At 41.8% G+C, this 17,365-nt stretch overlaps 1 protein-coding gene across 1 annotated transcript in view; it reads right to left on the bottom strand.

Moving 5' to 3' along the window:
- Positions 1–647: 647 nt before the first annotated feature.
- Positions 648–17,365, bottom strand: part of LOC101853509 (polycystic kidney disease protein 1-like 2) — a 54,628-nt gene continuing 37,910 nt past the window's right edge. The window contains exons 33-44 of the mRNA XM_013081518.2: positions 16,310–16,410; positions 15,270–15,393; positions 14,142–14,261; positions 13,176–13,381; positions 11,151–11,640; positions 9,427–9,511; positions 7,857–7,968; positions 6,984–7,240; positions 4,658–4,815; positions 2,851–2,994; positions 2,404–2,430; positions 648–1,585 (exon numbers count right to left, since the gene is read on the bottom strand). Coding sequence (XP_012936972.2) covers positions 1,394–1,585; positions 2,404–2,430; positions 2,851–2,994; positions 4,658–4,815; positions 6,984–7,240; positions 7,857–7,968; positions 9,427–9,511; positions 11,151–11,640; positions 13,176–13,381; positions 14,142–14,261; positions 15,270–15,393; positions 16,310–16,410 — 2,016 coding nt within the window. The 3' untranslated portion in view covers positions 648–1,393. The remainder of the gene's footprint in view (positions 1,586–2,403; positions 2,431–2,850; positions 2,995–4,657; positions 4,816–6,983; positions 7,241–7,856; positions 7,969–9,426; positions 9,512–11,150; positions 11,641–13,175; positions 13,382–14,141; positions 14,262–15,269; positions 15,394–16,309; positions 16,411–17,365) is intronic.

Here is a 17,365-nt window from a genome sequence, read left to right as displayed (position 1 = left end):
GAGAAAAATAGAGACATAATGACAGAAAGAAAATAGAGACACACACACAGAAAGAGAGAGAGAGAGAGAGAGAGAGAGAGAGAGAGAGAGAGAGAGAGAGAGAGAGAGAGAGAGAGAGCGTGGGGTAGGGGGAGAAAAAGCAGAAGATAAGATAAGTAGAAAGACGGGAAAGTGAGTAGAATAAATTAATATGCCAAGCTCTGAAGGGATTGGTTGAATAAATAAATGCGTCCGTTTTATAGTAAAACAACAGCAGCAACAACAACAACAATAATAACAACAACAGAAACAACAACACAAACAGCAACACATTCTTATACAACTAATCACAAAGGCAAAGAGAAAATGGGAGGATGCGATTTAAAAAGCCGAAGAGTGGAAGTAATAGTCCGGGAAGAGACTGATATCTGTAAAAGCACGGGGGGGGGGGGCATTTGAGAGGATGAGAGAGTTAAAGAGGGAGACAGACAATGCAAAAAAGATTGCCTAAAAGAGAGAATAAAGAGAAATGGTATGTGATAAAGAGAGAGACAGATGAAGAGGGCAAGAGTGAGCGAATCTGAAAAAGAGAGGCTTGAAAAAGAGACACGGGGAGAGAGAGAGAGGGGGAGAGCAAGGGGATGAGGGGGGCAGCAGAGAGAGGCAAGAGAGACAGAGAAAAAGGAGAGTGAGATTGTCAGAGAGAGAGAGAGGGAGGGAGAGAGAGGAAAAAGATTGAAAGACATGAGACAAAATCTACATTTTCTTCCAAGGCCAAGCTAGGGATATGGTTGTTCACATAGGCCATCATTGTGATACTGACTTCTTGTGACTTAATTTTTCAAATCTGCAGGACTTGCTCTGGTCATGTGATTCACTGTTCCTGTGTGGCCATGCGACTCACTGTGACTGTTTGACTCAGTCAACATTTGACTCACTATAAACATGTGACTCACTGTCAACAAATGACTCACTGTGACTATGTGACTCACTATCCATGTAACTCATTTGAGTGACAGACTCACTATGACCAAACGACTCACAGAGATTGTATGACTGACTCACATGACCGAACCACTCACTGTCATTGTATGACTGACTCACTATGACCAAACCACTCACTGTGATTGTATGACTGTATGACTGACTCACTACGACCAAACCACTCACTGTGATTGTGTGACTGACTCACTATGACCGAACCACTCACTGTGATTGTATGACTGTATGACTGACTCACTATGTCCGAACCACTCATTGTGATTGTATGACTGACTCACTATGACCGAACCACTCACACTGACTGTGTGACTGACTCACTATGATGAAAAGACTCACTGTGATTGTGTTACTGACTCACTACGACCGAACCACTCACTGTGATTGTATGACTGACTCACTATGACCGAACCACTCACTGTGATTGTGTGACTGACTCACTACGACCGAACCACTCACTGTGATCAGGCTCCACACGGACCTGCCTGACCCTGATGGGTCCCACCAGGTAAGAGTTGTAGCTCTGTGCCAGCTCAGGCTGGTCGGGGAGCAGTTGGGGTACCAGTGTGTCCACCAGATAGTCCCAGATGTCTGACACGTAGTGGATCTGTGGGGTTGAAGGAAGAGGAGACAGAGGTGACACTACAGAAGGACAGAAAGATCCAGGGGTAGACAAACAAATGGACAAAAAGACTGAGGCAGAGAGAGAAAGAGATATGGAGAGGAAGAGAGAGAGAGAGAGGTGGTGAGATAGACAGACAGAAAATGCAAAATGCAGCAGGGACAGATGGTAAGCTCAAAAGAGGGCGGGGGTGCATGAGAGAGAGAGAGAGAGAGAGAGAGAGAGAGAGTGAGAGAGAGAGAGGAGAGAGAGAGGAAGAAAGAGAGAAAGAGGAAGACAGAGAGAGAGAGGAAAAGAGAGAGAGAGGAAGACAGAGAGAGAAAGAGAAAAAGAGAGAGAGGGAGAAAGAGAGAGAGACTGAGAGAGACAGAGAGAGAAAGAAAAATGTGATGTAAAGATAGAAAGAGATACACAAGACGAAGAGAGACAGGGACAAAAAGAGCTTGATGGAAGAACAATACTTGAAATAGAGCAACTGAAAGACAGGCAGACAGCTGCTCCTATCAATGATCCCCTGACACCTTCAATTATTATAAAGGTTTTCTGCCCCTGTCAGTGCATTGTAGATATCATTTTTAGAAGGCGGACTGTTTGACCCCAACAGGAACTAATGAAAAAGGGAAGAGATAGAGGAAAAACAAAAATTCCCCACACTAGAATTGAACTCACTTTCTCTTCTACATACTATCATATATGACAGAGAGCTTGACCGTTGCACCACAGACACCAAACCCTTGACATCAGCTCCGCCCCTTCTCCCCCCTCCCCCAACCATCTGAAGTGTAGCAGGGTAGATATCTTACCTTTTCCAGCCACTGGCTGTGCTCCTCCTGTGGGTGACAACAAACATGCAATAAGCCAGACATTTCAGCAGTCCTTCCCACACCCATTACTCCAGGAAAGGCATGAGACAGTAATTGTACGCATACATACACTAAAAAGTAACTACCCCCCCCCCCATCCCGAAGCCTTTCAGAGGGACTAGTGAAATGACCAAACATCATACACATTGTGATAAAATACTTGATGTAACATGAACAAACACAATACAATATTGATTGTAAATTCTAAATACACCATACAGGCTGTGAAACTGTCAAATGGAGAAAAACAAATACGACTAAAACAAATGCAAACTTACCCATGTATACAACCATACAGAAACATACATACACACACACACACACATGTACAATGTATACAAAGACAAGCAGCCACACACGCAGAGACTAGAGCCCATTCCCTCTTACCTCATCCACATAGGACTGTGCCCCTACCAGCAGCTCGCGGGTGTACTTGGTCTGCATGTACCTATAGTAGACGTCCATGTGTCCATAGGTCATCACCACAACCGCCACCATGAACACCGTGTACATGAACAGGTCCCGTAGCATCTGGGGACATTCACCAGTGACAAGGACATGGCACGTACATGGACATCATAAATCTTTTTTTAGTTTTAGTAAGAGTTTTACGGCACTTGCAACACAATAAGGTCATATAAGTGCAGAAGATTAGAGGTGTTACAAGAGAGTAACAAACACAAAAAAGAAGAAGGGGAGATAGCGACGATAAATGTTTGATAGGAAAGAAGAAGCATGAACATTTAACATCAAAAGAAATATCATACTTCTGTGAACAATCTATATCAATATGGACATAATATCATATAAAAACGAATATCATACAACTATGAACATCCTATGAACATCATTATATCCCGTGTGTGCCACCTTCAAGATTGAACCACAACAGCTACGTCTACAGATGCTCTGGACACAGAAGAATTTCTGACAAGACGTCCACAAACATCTCAGGGAGGCAGAACTCTTTGTTCAAAGACCAGTTTGACGTAACATGCTGAACACACATCACGTGGCAGAATGTCTCCAGTGGTGGCAGCACACAGTGTGGTGGCCCTGTGCACTTTGGAGAACTGGGTTTTTTTTTATCATGGACGAGTCACATTTTCTAACTTTTCTCCTTACACAAGCTGATGGACGTGCACGGATCTATCAATGTTGGGGAGAGCATTTTGCTCCCAACTGCATTCAACAAGTCGGGCGTTTAAGAGGCGGGAGTGTCAAGGTGTGGGGAGGAATCCGTCATGACGGCAGGACTGATCTTGTGCATGTGGCAGAGATTTTGACGGGTGACAGGTGCAGGGAAGATATCCTGCATCCTCAGGTTGTTCCATACCTGAACACTAATGGTGGCATTTTTCAGAAGGACAACACTCGTCTGAATGTTGCACGAGTAGGTGAGGACTTCCTGCGTGCCAATAAGAATCAGACTCTACCATGGCCTATAATAACCAAAGAATGACAAGAAAGTGGGTGGTAATGGGTTTCACTGACAGTGGAGTCAGTAGCGGTGGTGCAAGACACAGTTAAAGGAGAGACTCTTGTCTTAACCTGGAAAACTCCCAGATTGTTCCAGGAAGGTCACGTAATTGACAATGAGAAGTGCCCCAAATCAATCAGATTTGTCTCTTAATTGAACACCTATGGGATGAGAAGGATCGACATGAGCGGCAGAGGAATCCGCCATCTCAGACACTTCCAGAGCTCCTTGTAGCACTCCAGCATGAGTGGCAGACCACTCTGCAACATGTTATTGCAAATTTGATTGCATTCATGAGTTCCCGATGCCGACTAGTGATCAACGTAAATGGTGCTCATACCAGGTACTGACTTTTTGTGTACCCCTTTCTGTTTACAAGCTTGTGTAGGACATTCGGTTTGTTCACCAGGGCTAACGTTTTGAACGTAGGTATAGTTATCTTCTGCCAGAACATTGCCTTATTTTGTTCTTTTTATTATGTGCACTTTATTAAAAAGTTCAATTTTAAAAGTGAGTGTGAGGTTTCTTTTTTTGAAGAGTATGTTCATGTATGAACACTACTGTATGTTTACACAAACATCACACCTAACATGAATGTCGTAATGCATCTGTGGGAACAAAAATAACCTAACACACTACACACACACACACGTACATATATAAAATCATACACTCCCCTCCCCCCCTCCTCCTCTCACACAAACACACACTTACCGCCTTAGCCTCAGTCTCCACCTTCAGTCTGGCCAGTATGGCCTTAGCCTGAGCACCAGTCAGTGGGGAGCGGAACCTCAAGTCTCCAACCCAGGCTGTACTCATGGTGCTGTATCGCTTCAACATCTGCCTCTTTCTAAGCAATCTCTCAGTTGTATCTGGGAGAGAAAAGGAAAGACGGGGGAATATGAGAGAGATAGAGAGAGAGAGAGAGAGAGAGATAGAGAGAGAGAGATAGAGAGAGAGAGAGAGAGATAGAGAGAGAGAGAGAGAGAGGGAGGGAGGGAGGGAGAGAGAGAGGGAGTGAGCGAGGGAGGGAGCAAGAGAGAAAGACTAACAGAAATTAACAAGTTCTCTTTTATTGGAGTCAGCAACAAAAACAAAAAAATCTTTAGGTTTGGTATTGGAGTATTGCAGTGAGAATAGGAAACATGTAGCTGGTACATTCCCTTCTCTTGGTAAGAGAAAAAAAAAGCCATCGTGAACTCTTTTATCACAGCAGAAAGAAACATGGATAATGTCATTTATTAAGATTTTAATGAAAAAAGACCAGAAGTCTTACAACAAAAAATTGTATTAACAAAATCTGCTATTTCTATTTGCCAACAGATTCACCTGCATCCAACATTCTACATTTGAGCTGGTTTTTAAATACTCTGATCTGAGAATCTGCCCCACATACATTTGAAAGTGGACACAATCTAGTAACACACTGACCTCAGAGTCAAGTACAGAAGTTGATGTAGTTATATTTTTGTACATATTTATAACCCCCATCGACACAGTATAGATTAACAAAAAATGAGCTGCTTTGACCAATCTTGTATGTCAGAGCAAATGTAATTTAGGGGCATTGTCATTTCTCTCATTCTTCTCATTGTCAATTATGTGACCTTCCTGGAAACAATCTGGGATTTTCCAGGTTAAGACAAGAGTCTCTCCTTTAACTGTGTCTTGCACCGCCGCTACAGACTCCACTGTCAGTGAAACCCATTACCACCCACTTTCTTGTCATTCTTTGGTTATTATAGACAAGCAGGATAAACATTCGTTTGTCTTAGGTGAAACATTACCATTGCTTTCGTGTCATCCTTCAGTCATAATAGACAAACAAGGGTAAATGTTTGTCAGTCTTAGTGAAACATCCTAGCAGGGTCAAGTCCTTGAGCACATGCCAGTGTGGTGTCCTCCACTCCATGTACAATAATAATATATTACATTTATATGTCACTTTTCCACAAATGGAGTGCTTAGTGCACTTTACACAGAAATAAAAAGAACAGTGCCAATAGTGATCCCTTCAATGCCTCCCCGCCCCTTTCTCTCTCCCTTTCTGTCTATCACACTGAGTTGTCCAAGAGTCGGGTACTTTTCCTGTCAAACTCTACCTACGAGGTATACGTCTTATTGAGCTGTCCCAGAGAGGTCAAGCCCTCTTGTGTGTCTCCACGTAGCATGATAAAGCAATATTGTATCCTTTTAAGGACTAGGGAAAATGCATATGTTCTGCGCAATTAACAGATCCGCGTTTTTATGATCATTTAATTGCACAGCCATCTTAAGATGGCACAGCCATTTTAAGATTGCGCTGCCCATTTTAATGATCGCATAATTGCGGGGCAATCTGAAGATTGCATTAATATTTTATACATGTGTATTTTAAAAATAATTTATATTTTTAAAAATACACTTCCATCTTTATTCTTTTATTCACATCAAGGAACATTCACATACATACATTTTCATAAGCGTAAAAATATGAAAATTAAAATTAAAATTAACATATAAAACTGAAGAGCTCACAAGAATGATACAATGCCAGGTATCAAACTCAAAGTTGACATAGCACTTTTAATTTATTTTATATTTTAAAAATAATTTTTGTTAAAAATTCACTTCCATCTTTACTTATTCTTTTACTCACATCAAGGAACATTCACATACCTTTTACAAAAGTGTAAAAATATGAAAATGGAAATTAAAATTAAAATTCTTATCATTTCAAAAATATAAAATAAATTGAATGCACTTTGTGAACTTTGAGTTGGATACCTGGCATTGTATAATTCTTGTGAGCTCTTCAGTTTTATATATGTTAATTTTAATATTTTTATACTAATGAAATATTCACGCAATATTCAGATTGCTGCGCAATTATACCATCTTTAAAACGCGCATCGCCATCTTAAGATGGCCACGCAATTATACCATCGTAAAAACGCGCAGATCTGTAAATTAGCGGGGAACATATACATCCATAGGAAAACATGCACATTCGTTCAATTTACTACACCCCCCCCCCCCCAACTCCACCTATATGTCTTACTGAGCTGTCCCAGAGGGGCCAGGTCCTTGAGAGTGTGTCGAGCTTTGAAGACCAACACCAGGACTAGGACTAGGACCAGAACCCGTGCGGGCTGCACTATCATGGCGTTGAGAAAGAATCCAGAGAAGAAGGCAGTCAGCCATTCCAGACTCTTCTCTGGGCCCAGGTGAAGGCCATACAGCATGACGTAGTAGGCCAGGAATATATTGTAGAAGGCGAGAAAAGGCCAGTTGATGTAGCAACACCACCAGGGGAACCTGAACACACATATATATTTAATCATATGAGCACGTTTAGATAGCTATAGAGATACACAAACAAATATGTATATTATGGTCTGCATATATACAATGCACAACATATTTCATATGGTGCTCATAACACATAAACAGCATTTGAAACTCATGTAACAAACAACATGATATATATCATCATCATCATCATCTGCCTCGTTCGCCTTCAATTTTGCCAGTGAGAGCTAGATGTACAAGACCCTTATATACCACACTCATACCACTCACATTACATGGAGAACACAGTCAACATTATTAGCACAAACACTGCTCTCATCTGTATTACAGCACTAACACACAGCCTCCATAGCACGGCACTTACATCACACACTGTATAAATACAGCACCAATTGCAAACTTGCAACATTTCATTTTACAACACACACACACACACATCCAGTATTGTTACAATCTTGAGCACTCGCTCACCCCATACAACATACAGATGCACATAATACACATATAGAATACATAATGCACATTCTTTAAACACACATAAAAAACTAAACAAACACATTAGAAATATTAGATTCAAACATATCACATATGCTGACTGCAGTAATGCCAGATAAATGCCTACATGAAGCTCTGTTGTTTTTTCAGCTGCCTCTCCATTTCTTCATCTGTCATCTTGCTCTCTTTTTCTTCCTCTGATGCCATGGAAGCAAACTCTTCTTGCGGACGTTTCTCAGCTACAACAGTCAAACATTATCAGTCATACACAATCTTTAAAATACAAGCAGTCAAACAGAATCTATAAGACAAAGTCCGTCAAGCATAATCTCTAAAATACAACGTCAAACACAATCTGCCAGACCTTGTAAAAAAAGTCACAGCATTGTTTGTGGAATATTCTTTCTTACTGGTAGGCTAGTTATTGGGGCATTCCAACAGACAGTATAGTTATTGATGCACATGGATAACTCATGAATATACATTCAGCATAAACATATGCAAACAACATATACACATGCATAAAGTATGTATACATACCTGCCACATTACATGTGCAATGGAGTGTGTCAACTCAAATATGAATTCTTAAAAATACAAGTTCCTCCTACTTAGATTTCAGTGCTCTTTAATCTGCTAATATAATTCTTTCAAAGAACACAACACTGAGTTGACTTGAACATTGTTTCCTCCTGGGATTCCATTGAGCTCATTTAAAGCTTATGCACTATTAAGACTCTTCTTTTTTATTATCCTAAAAATTGCAGGAGTAACTCTACCACAGGGCCAAAGTAGGGAAAGGGCCCATGGTTACAATGCTATGAGAAAGAGAGAGAGAGGGAAATAGACAGAAAAAGAGAGAGGGAGGAGAGAGAGAGGGAGAGAGAGACAGAGAGTAAGAGAGGCAGGAAAGGATAGCGGCACAACATTCAGTTTGTTTCCTCATCATCACAAGTCATTAACACTGTCATAATGAGGAACATGAGACTGGTGGATGAGAAGAGAAGAGCTGGTGTACTGGATATGTTGTGTAGAACACAGAGAATTGCTAGGATGTCTGCCTGATGGAGTCTGAAGTGGCCCCAGTCTGCGTTGCGACAAGAGATTCAAAGTGACTCAAATTACAGCCTTTAACAAACTAGCAAGCTGCTTCGCTACAAGTAAATTTTGTTTGTTTGAGTAGTGATAATACCAAATGGATGCTGTTATGTGGGAGGTAAAGGTAAAAGACTACAAAATACTTGCCTCAGGGTAAGTGAATATGAAGTAAAACAATGTCTGTAAACTAGAATAGACAGATTTTCATTCTGCAATTTCTCAGAAGCCAATATGAACTTCAGTCAAAGTCAACTTGATAGAAAAGATATAACCAATATGAAGTACTCTGGTTCAACAGTAAACACATATACACACGTTTACACATGCAACATATGCATGCAAAGACAGATTAATGTATACAAAGACAATATACCATGATGCACAGACACACAAATGTACACACAGAGAATATACCATGATGCACAGACACACAAATGTACACACAGAGAATATACCATGATGCACAGACACACAAATGTACACACAGAGAACAGATGTATACATAGACAACAAATGTATACACAGATAACATTCCATGTATGCACAGACACACAAAAGTACACACAGACAACACATATAAACACAAGTACATGGCTCACCTTCCATCAGTTTGTCCTCATTATCGTGCCCTTCTCCGGCCCGGCTCTGGCCTTGGTCTTGCTCTGGACCTTTACCCTGATTGTTCTGAGGACAAAGATGTCCATAAGAATCAAATGGTCCATACAGTTGCCATCTCCCTGTGTACAGCATTACCCCTACGGAGTCAGGTCCACAAGGTGTTGGCAGAGTTAAATCTACAGTCATGTGCCTAATGCATTGACAGTGTCACATCTATGGTCACGTACACAACATCAAGACTCATAATGACATTGCATCATCTCTACAGAATCGTTAACTGGTTAACACAATGTCACATCCATAGTTGTGTACGCAATGTGATGACACGGTATCACATCCATTGTCATGTGCACAACATGAAGACACACTGTCACATCAATAGTGCATACTGTGGTGTATTTGGTTGTTTTTGGTTGTGGCAGGGGGTTAGGCCTAGCCTATTGTATTGTTTGGATGAAAGTGTGAGAGTGAGTAAAGTGTGAGTCTGTGTTCAGTTGTATTGTTTGCAAGTTGATAAAAGTCTGAGTTACTACTGGTGGGAGTTGGAGAGGAGAGAGTTGTATCAAGGCAGAGGAGGCCTGCTGACAGTATAGATTGTGAGAAAGGCTAGTTAGAGCCTCAGTTCAGCTGTGCGTGAAGTGTGAGATTCCAATCCAACGCATCGGGGCCCCAAAGCTGTGGAAGGAATCACAACACAGAGCAGAGGAACAGGTTTGGCTAATTCCTGTTATAGTAGCATGTGACAGAAGGTTAGTAGTGTAAAATATTTGTTTTATGTTCCAAGTAACAACTCATACACAACGTAAAGACACCATCACATCAATTGTTATGTAGGCCTACACAATGTGATGACACTGTGTCATCTTTACACTATCACATTAACTGGATGATATGGCGTCATTTGTTGCTACTCCTATTAGCATTATTTTTCCAGCCATATAGTGTTATTTGTCTTGTGGGTAGACAACAAAGACTAGTACATAAAATGATACACAAACTGGCAGTAAGCAATAGGAAACCACTGCTGTAGTTTCCCAAGAAAAACATAGCAGGGAAATTCACATGGTGTCTTTGGAGACTGGGAATTTCATGAAGTGAGAAAAATTAAACTGAGAAAGAGCTGAAAAAAGCCCTCATGGGCTACTCACTAATACAAAAAATTAGTTTCTGGGACACTTGAATTAACATAAAGGCCTTGAATATTTAGCTCTCACAGGTAAAAATGGAAGGTAAACTAGGCAGATGTATACCCAGAAAAACTTATTTGGGATAACCTGAACAGATCAGTGATGGGAAAAAATCAGGATAATATAGGTTGGGTTTTAGAGTTTTTTATAGAGCATTCTAGCAAAGAAATAAATTGCAAACCATTATCGTCAATGTTTGTTTCAGGATTGGCACTTGATATTGAGTTTGTAATACATATATATGCAATTCTATGTGCCTCTACCTGAGTGCATGTATGTGTACGCCTGTGTGTATGTGTATGTAAGAGTAATATGATATGTTTAAGCACCTGTGAGTATAAATGAATGTGTTGGAGTGTGCATGCAAGTGTGTTTGTGCAGTATGTATGCCTATGCAAAATTATTCATGTATATGCATGTAAGTATGAGTGAGCCCTTGCAGCAATGTGTGCATGCGAGTGCAAGTAACTGTGTGTGCAAGTATCTGTCTGTAATGGGTGCACCAGCCAAACATTTACCTGACTTGCATCGTTCCTTTGTGTCTTTTCTGTTGTGAGGCCCGATCTGCCAGCATCAACAGCAGGGATCTCTGGACTTTTAACCTTGTTATCTGTCTCTGTGCTGACGGCCAGACTTTCTACTTTGCCACTAGTTTCAGTGATGACCCCCAGACCTCCAGACTCATCAAAGGTCTCTGTGGTGACCTTTTGATCTTCAGTCAGGTCACCGGTCTCAGTTCTGACCTCTTGACCATTGGTCCGAGCCCTGACATCTTGACTTCCAACAAGGCTACTGCTTTTAGCAGTGTCCTGACTTTTGAGTTGACCACTTGTCTCAGCATTGAGCCCCTGGCTACTGTTGCGTGCTGTGAGATGGATATAATCCTTTGACATGTACCTCTTGAGCCTAACTTCCCTCTCCTCAATATGAAGACCAGCCCGCTGACCACGGTTATCTTTCTCAGTTTTCTCTTGGGGCTTGACCGCTGGGTGGGGCCGGGGCTCCACACTGACCACACCCACAACATGTAGGTCAGGATACGGGTATGGGTGAAGGTTTGGGGATGAGTTGAGAGAGAAATTGGGTAAGGGGTCAGAGTTAGAGTCAAGTAAGACAACCTACCATTCAACTCAGTTATGACTTGTTTCTGCCATCAATTCTGTCTGTCCTATTAGTTTTGTCTGCCTCACATGTCCATCTGTTTGTCCAGTGTACCTGCCTGTGACAACTGTCAATCCTACGAATGTAAGCCTGTGTGGGAGTGCTTGAATGTGTGTGTGTTTTGTGTGTGTGTGTGTGTGTGTGTTTCTACGTGCGTGTTTGTGCTCCTATGTGTGTGTATGCATGTGTGCATGTATGTGTTTGAATCCATGTGCGAGTCTGTATATGTGTTTGTTCGAGAACACATTTCTGTGTGCAAACCTGCCTTAACGGAAACCTGTATAAAACGGAAAACTGTCTTAACGGAATCTCCCCGCTCCCCCCTTGATATATTCCTCTTTAATTACCTGTATAAAACGGAAACCTGTCCAACGCGGAAACGGAAAGAAAAATCCGCTCCCTCCCGAGGGTTTCACCTGTCTAAGATGGAAAATGCTTTGCCCGCTCAGCACTGATTTGAAACAAAACTCGCAAGTTTGGTTCTGCCGGCTCTAAACTTAACACCATTGCCATGCCGCTGGGCGAGGAAGGGGAGTAGGGGTGTAATTCAGGGGTAGATGTTACCCCATCAAGTGAACCCTGAGCGATGCAGATGGTAAGGGTAGTGAGGGTGTGAAATTTCACGACTGCTCGTAAGAGTGCTCGAGTACCGAGCCACTGCGGAAACTTTCCTGGGTAGCCAGAAGCCAGAGGTGTGAAATTAGATTGATCAATGCCTACCGCCCTGATCGTACGGTCAGCCGAGAAAAGAGTTCCTCGTGTCGTTGTTACATGATGGCAGTAAGGGGTGGCATTGGTTGACTGAGCTTGTTACACCGATGGATGGGGCTAAGGGTGGAAGCAAAGGAGACGTTCAAACATTTCTGTTTTAAATAGGTGGTCCTACGAAAGGCAAGCACTGGTGGTAATTGGGCAAGTGAGACTGACGCATGTTATTATTAGACAGGATAGCACTTGAGAGGTGTGAAGTTTTGACCACTTCTTGCCAATCGGACACACGATCCTTGATCCAATCAGCTGGGCCTTTGAACCCCCCCCCTCCCCACCCTATATTCCCTGTCTGAGACGGAAAAAGTCTAAGACGGAATTTTTCTCTCACTCCCTTGCGATTCCGTCTTACACAGGTTCAACTGTATGTGTAAGCATGTCAATATGTCTGTTTCGTTCTGTCTGTTAGTGCCTGCTTGAGTCCAGTGCCTTTGTAAGCGTCTATTCAAGAAAGTGAGTACGTGTATGAGTTTGTGTGTGTGGTTGTGTGTGTGTATGAGTGTGTCAGTGTGTGTGTGGGTGTATGTGTGTGTGTTTGTGTGTGTGTGTGTGTGTGTGTGTGTGTGTACATGTGAGTGTGTGTGAATGTGTGAGCATTTGTGTGTTTGTTTCACCTGACAAGCAGCGTCTTGACCACATAAGTGACCAACACCAGCAGTATGGAGGTCTGCAGCCCCACTACGATGGCAGTCAAATGTATGCGTTGACCCATGACCTCCAGGAACTGGCGGGAGTCGTCAGCATTTGACATGTGGAAGAAGATCATGTTGAAGAGCATCAGGGACTGAAGCAGGGACAGGCCCGTCACCACTCTGTGTACCTGGGGGATGGCAAGGCATAGTTTAGTTTTAGTAAGAGTTTTACGGCACTCGCAACACAAACTAAGCACCAAAGATTAAGGGTATTACTAGAGAGTAACATACTCAGAAAATAAGAAGGAGAACTAAAGAAGACAGATGTTTGATAGGAAAAAAGGAGCAAATCACACCAGAGCACCCGCCAACCACTCATAAATGGAAAAGGGGAGGGGGAGAGAAGGGGAACAACATGACACATGCCGCAAATCCACGCAATGAAAACACAGACAGTTTTGAGGTTGCGTAAAGAGAAACACATTGATACAATAACAATCAGTAAGTGCACGAGGGAGAAGTAAGAGTTCAGTTTAGTTTTAGTAAGAGTTTTCCTGCACTTGCAATACAAATAAGTCATATAGGTGACGAAGATTAGAAGTGTTACTAGAGAGTAACAGATCAAGAAATGTTGAGGAGAAATATGGAAGATAGATGTTTGATAGGAAAGAAGGGGCCAACTGTACCAGAGCATCAGCCAACCAGTTACATAAAGTAAGACAAAAAAAAACAGTGGAAAAAAAAAGAAGTGGGACCAACCAGTGACAGACAAGTAGGCCTACAGTAATGAGACAAATGCATGCTATGATGACTCACAAATGTGTATACTAAAAGAATATAGACAAGCACTCGCAATGACCATACAGATAAGTAAATGCTATGAGTATCTAGACGAACACAAGCTATGACAACAGTTCAGCCTCTTCTGTCAGCTAGGATGGGACATACTCGTGAGAACATATTGAAAGGTGACTTAGCAAACATTCCAATCCACAGGTGCTCATTGCGAATGTCACTCTTGGCCTTCCTGACCAGATGCTGGCTCCAATGAGTGGATGTTTCTTGCTCCTGGGGGTAGTTTAATAATAAATAGCGGATATGCAGTAGATGTATTGTTGAAATATAGTGGGCATATACGATGTACATACAGACAATATGTGAGGCATCATGGTGAAATCAGGCACTCTTGAAAATAGGTGGAACAAAAAAATACTGGCACTTTTCCGAAGGTATGGTAATTTTTATCGATTGTTTTTTGGCTCAACAACTTTCATGTCCTTTAAAAACACATTTCAGTGTGGATTTTACTGAAACACAAATAAAGGTACAAACATTTTTTATTTTCAGTGCCCTGGGACTCTCAAACTATGGAAGTCACCAAGCTGGAAGCCATTTTCAAACTAATGATACCTCTGAAACCAGACAATCCCCACCTCCTTCAATCGCAATTATCTCGACTTTATTAAAGATAGATGGGTATTTTTTTTCAATGAAAAACAGGCAAATCAACTAGTTTTAAGATGGTACTAAGAACACCACATGTCCAAAACTTGATGAGTGCCTGATTCCACTCCATCATGACACATATATAACACACATAAAAATTTTTCCCTTTGTACACACACTGGACATAGGAGACTTCCAGTGGTCATATGAGCAAAGCCAACACACAGCAAGCATAGAGTAACCTTTCAAAAGACACACCAAGGACACAAGTAAGCTCCAGAAAATGAGCTGTAGAAACAAAATAAACTAATAGCTAACACAGTGGACGCACGGTGGAAAAACCATGGACATATGGCAGAGACACAATACAGGTGACTGGCACCATACCTAGTGTTACACATCGGAACACCATTATTTGGTGTATCAATGTAGAGTGCTGAGTGCAGTTTGTGACTGAGAAAGTGGGGCACGTCACTGTTGTGTGTTGCAGCATATGTGTAATATCATGTCCCCAAGTCACTGTGCTGTGCTGCTGTGACTCGCTACCTAAATGCTGATGTAAAGCCAAGCATGTGTGCCGGCGTGCATGTGTGCGTGCTTGTGTGCGTGCATAAATGTGTGTGTGTGTACCTTGACAGCGGGCACCTCCACAATGAGCTGTCGGGAGCCGCGTTGAGTGCTGATCCAGTTGTTGAACACACACAGCCATGTCTCTTCCGTCTGAATATTCTCAATGTACACACTGCTGAGATACCTGTTCCACATACAACAGTGACATATTACCAACTACAAGCACAATGAAACATCTTCTACACTACTTATTACACTCACAGTGATACATTTATGCCAAGACACGTTTTAAACACACAGTGACACCATATAGAACACCATACCATACCACACACACAGACTCTTTACAGCATACAAATTGATGCAATATACACAACCCATGCATAATAAGATATTACAGAGCCACATAACAAACTACACACACACACAAACACACACACAACACACACACAAACATGCTCATGTAAATACGCAAAGGCCACATTACACAGTGACATAACAAATGACCCTCACTAAGACATTCAAATACACAGCAGGCACAGGAAAATACTGTACATTTCTCAAACTAAAAAAACATGCCACATTACATACAGAGGGATACATCATAGGGACTTCCTTGATGACCACTATCAAAATCTCCAGATTTTCTCAACTGAGGGATGAAAGACAGCCACATTTGTTGCTGAGCTGTACCTGTCAGTTAAGCACCTCCACACAAAAACTGTATTGCACTACAGATGAGAGAAATAACAGCATGGAAAGGAAGTTGAAGGCAGTGTGCACATGAACTACCTGTTCTGTACCCAGCTGTGAGAGTGCGCATATGTGGTGTAAGCACACCTTTAGAATAGGACATGTAGCGTGAACGCACCTTTATAATAGTTATTGTGACATAGGCCTAAAGGACATGTCACGTGACTGACACCTCATGTGATTTCGTGCAAGCCGCGGGTAATCTAAGTGTCACTCACTCACTGAAGCCGAAACGAGTAACATCGGCTAACCAAGAACTACCAGAAGACGAACAGGTGGGGCCCCACCAACATCAACTACCATCAATAACAGCATACAAACAAACACACACAGCAGTCTGTCCTTACCATGCAGGCTGACTGCCAGAGAAATCTGTCCATACAACAATTGACATCAGCTCACCAAGGTCTTGGGCAGTGGTCAGCACAAACCAGTTCTGGTCACCGGACTGACAGACACACAAAGACATTGTAGCATTGTACATTTTGACCTCCACAGCTTAATGGGACCAGATTAGGGTAAATAGCAAATCAAAAAGAATTGAATAATGAGCAGACTACACCAGAACGCTCACCAACTGCCTGTTCACACACTCTGATACACTCAAACATAAACACACAACCCTCAGACTTTCCGGTCTACAGACACATAGTGTTTGAGCGCATTAAATTTCACACGAAAAAGTGAAGATGCTTAAGAGTAGGTCAGTCCATAATGCTCAGGTGCCAAATTCATACTCACAGAGAATGAGTGTCTTCCAGCATTGAATGCACTTTGCTGGCACAAAAATCCGGTAAGATAAACTAAATACATTTTGCATTCATTTTGAAGTTTTTCTTGCTAGCATCACATATGTATAGGTTTTGTGGTAACACAATTGGTGCAATATTACAGTACCATCAACAATAGCTTTGGCAATGTACTTATCATTGGTCCAATCTTTAAAAAGTTCAACCACCATCTGCGTAGAACCAGTGAGATCAAGCCCTTCCGTGATGATCACATCCCTCAATGTCTGCGTTAGTTTGTGAAACTCACACAAAGGAAAGGTAGCCTAATAAGTTATTGCAGAAAGCCAGAGCTTAGTCAGGACTGATACAAAAACAACCTAGTCTGATCAGAGAAAAAGAAAGCTGGTCGTATTACACATTATGTACCCACCTGGCATCATGATCTACTATCCAGATACAAGTGGAGCTTTGGTAAAAAGCAGGAGCTTCTCTCATTTTCCAAAAGTGAAATAGTTCTTTTCAGCAACGTTTGGACTGTTTCTACTCAGAGTCATGCCAACAAAATCTGTTTGCTGACAAAGATGGACTCTGATCCTGGGCCGCAGCCATATGTGCAAAATTTCACTAATTCCCCTTGACCCACTGTAAATTTGTTATAGATCTTACATCATA

Source organism: Aplysia californica, unplaced genomic scaffold (genome assembly GCF_000002075.1).
Source record: "Aplysia californica isolate F4 #8 unplaced genomic scaffold, AplCal3.0 scaffold00007, whole genome shotgun sequence".
NCBI lineage: Eukaryota > Metazoa > Mollusca > Gastropoda > Aplysiida > Aplysiidae > Aplysia > Aplysia californica.
This window is presented reverse-complemented; position numbering and strand designations above follow the sequence as displayed.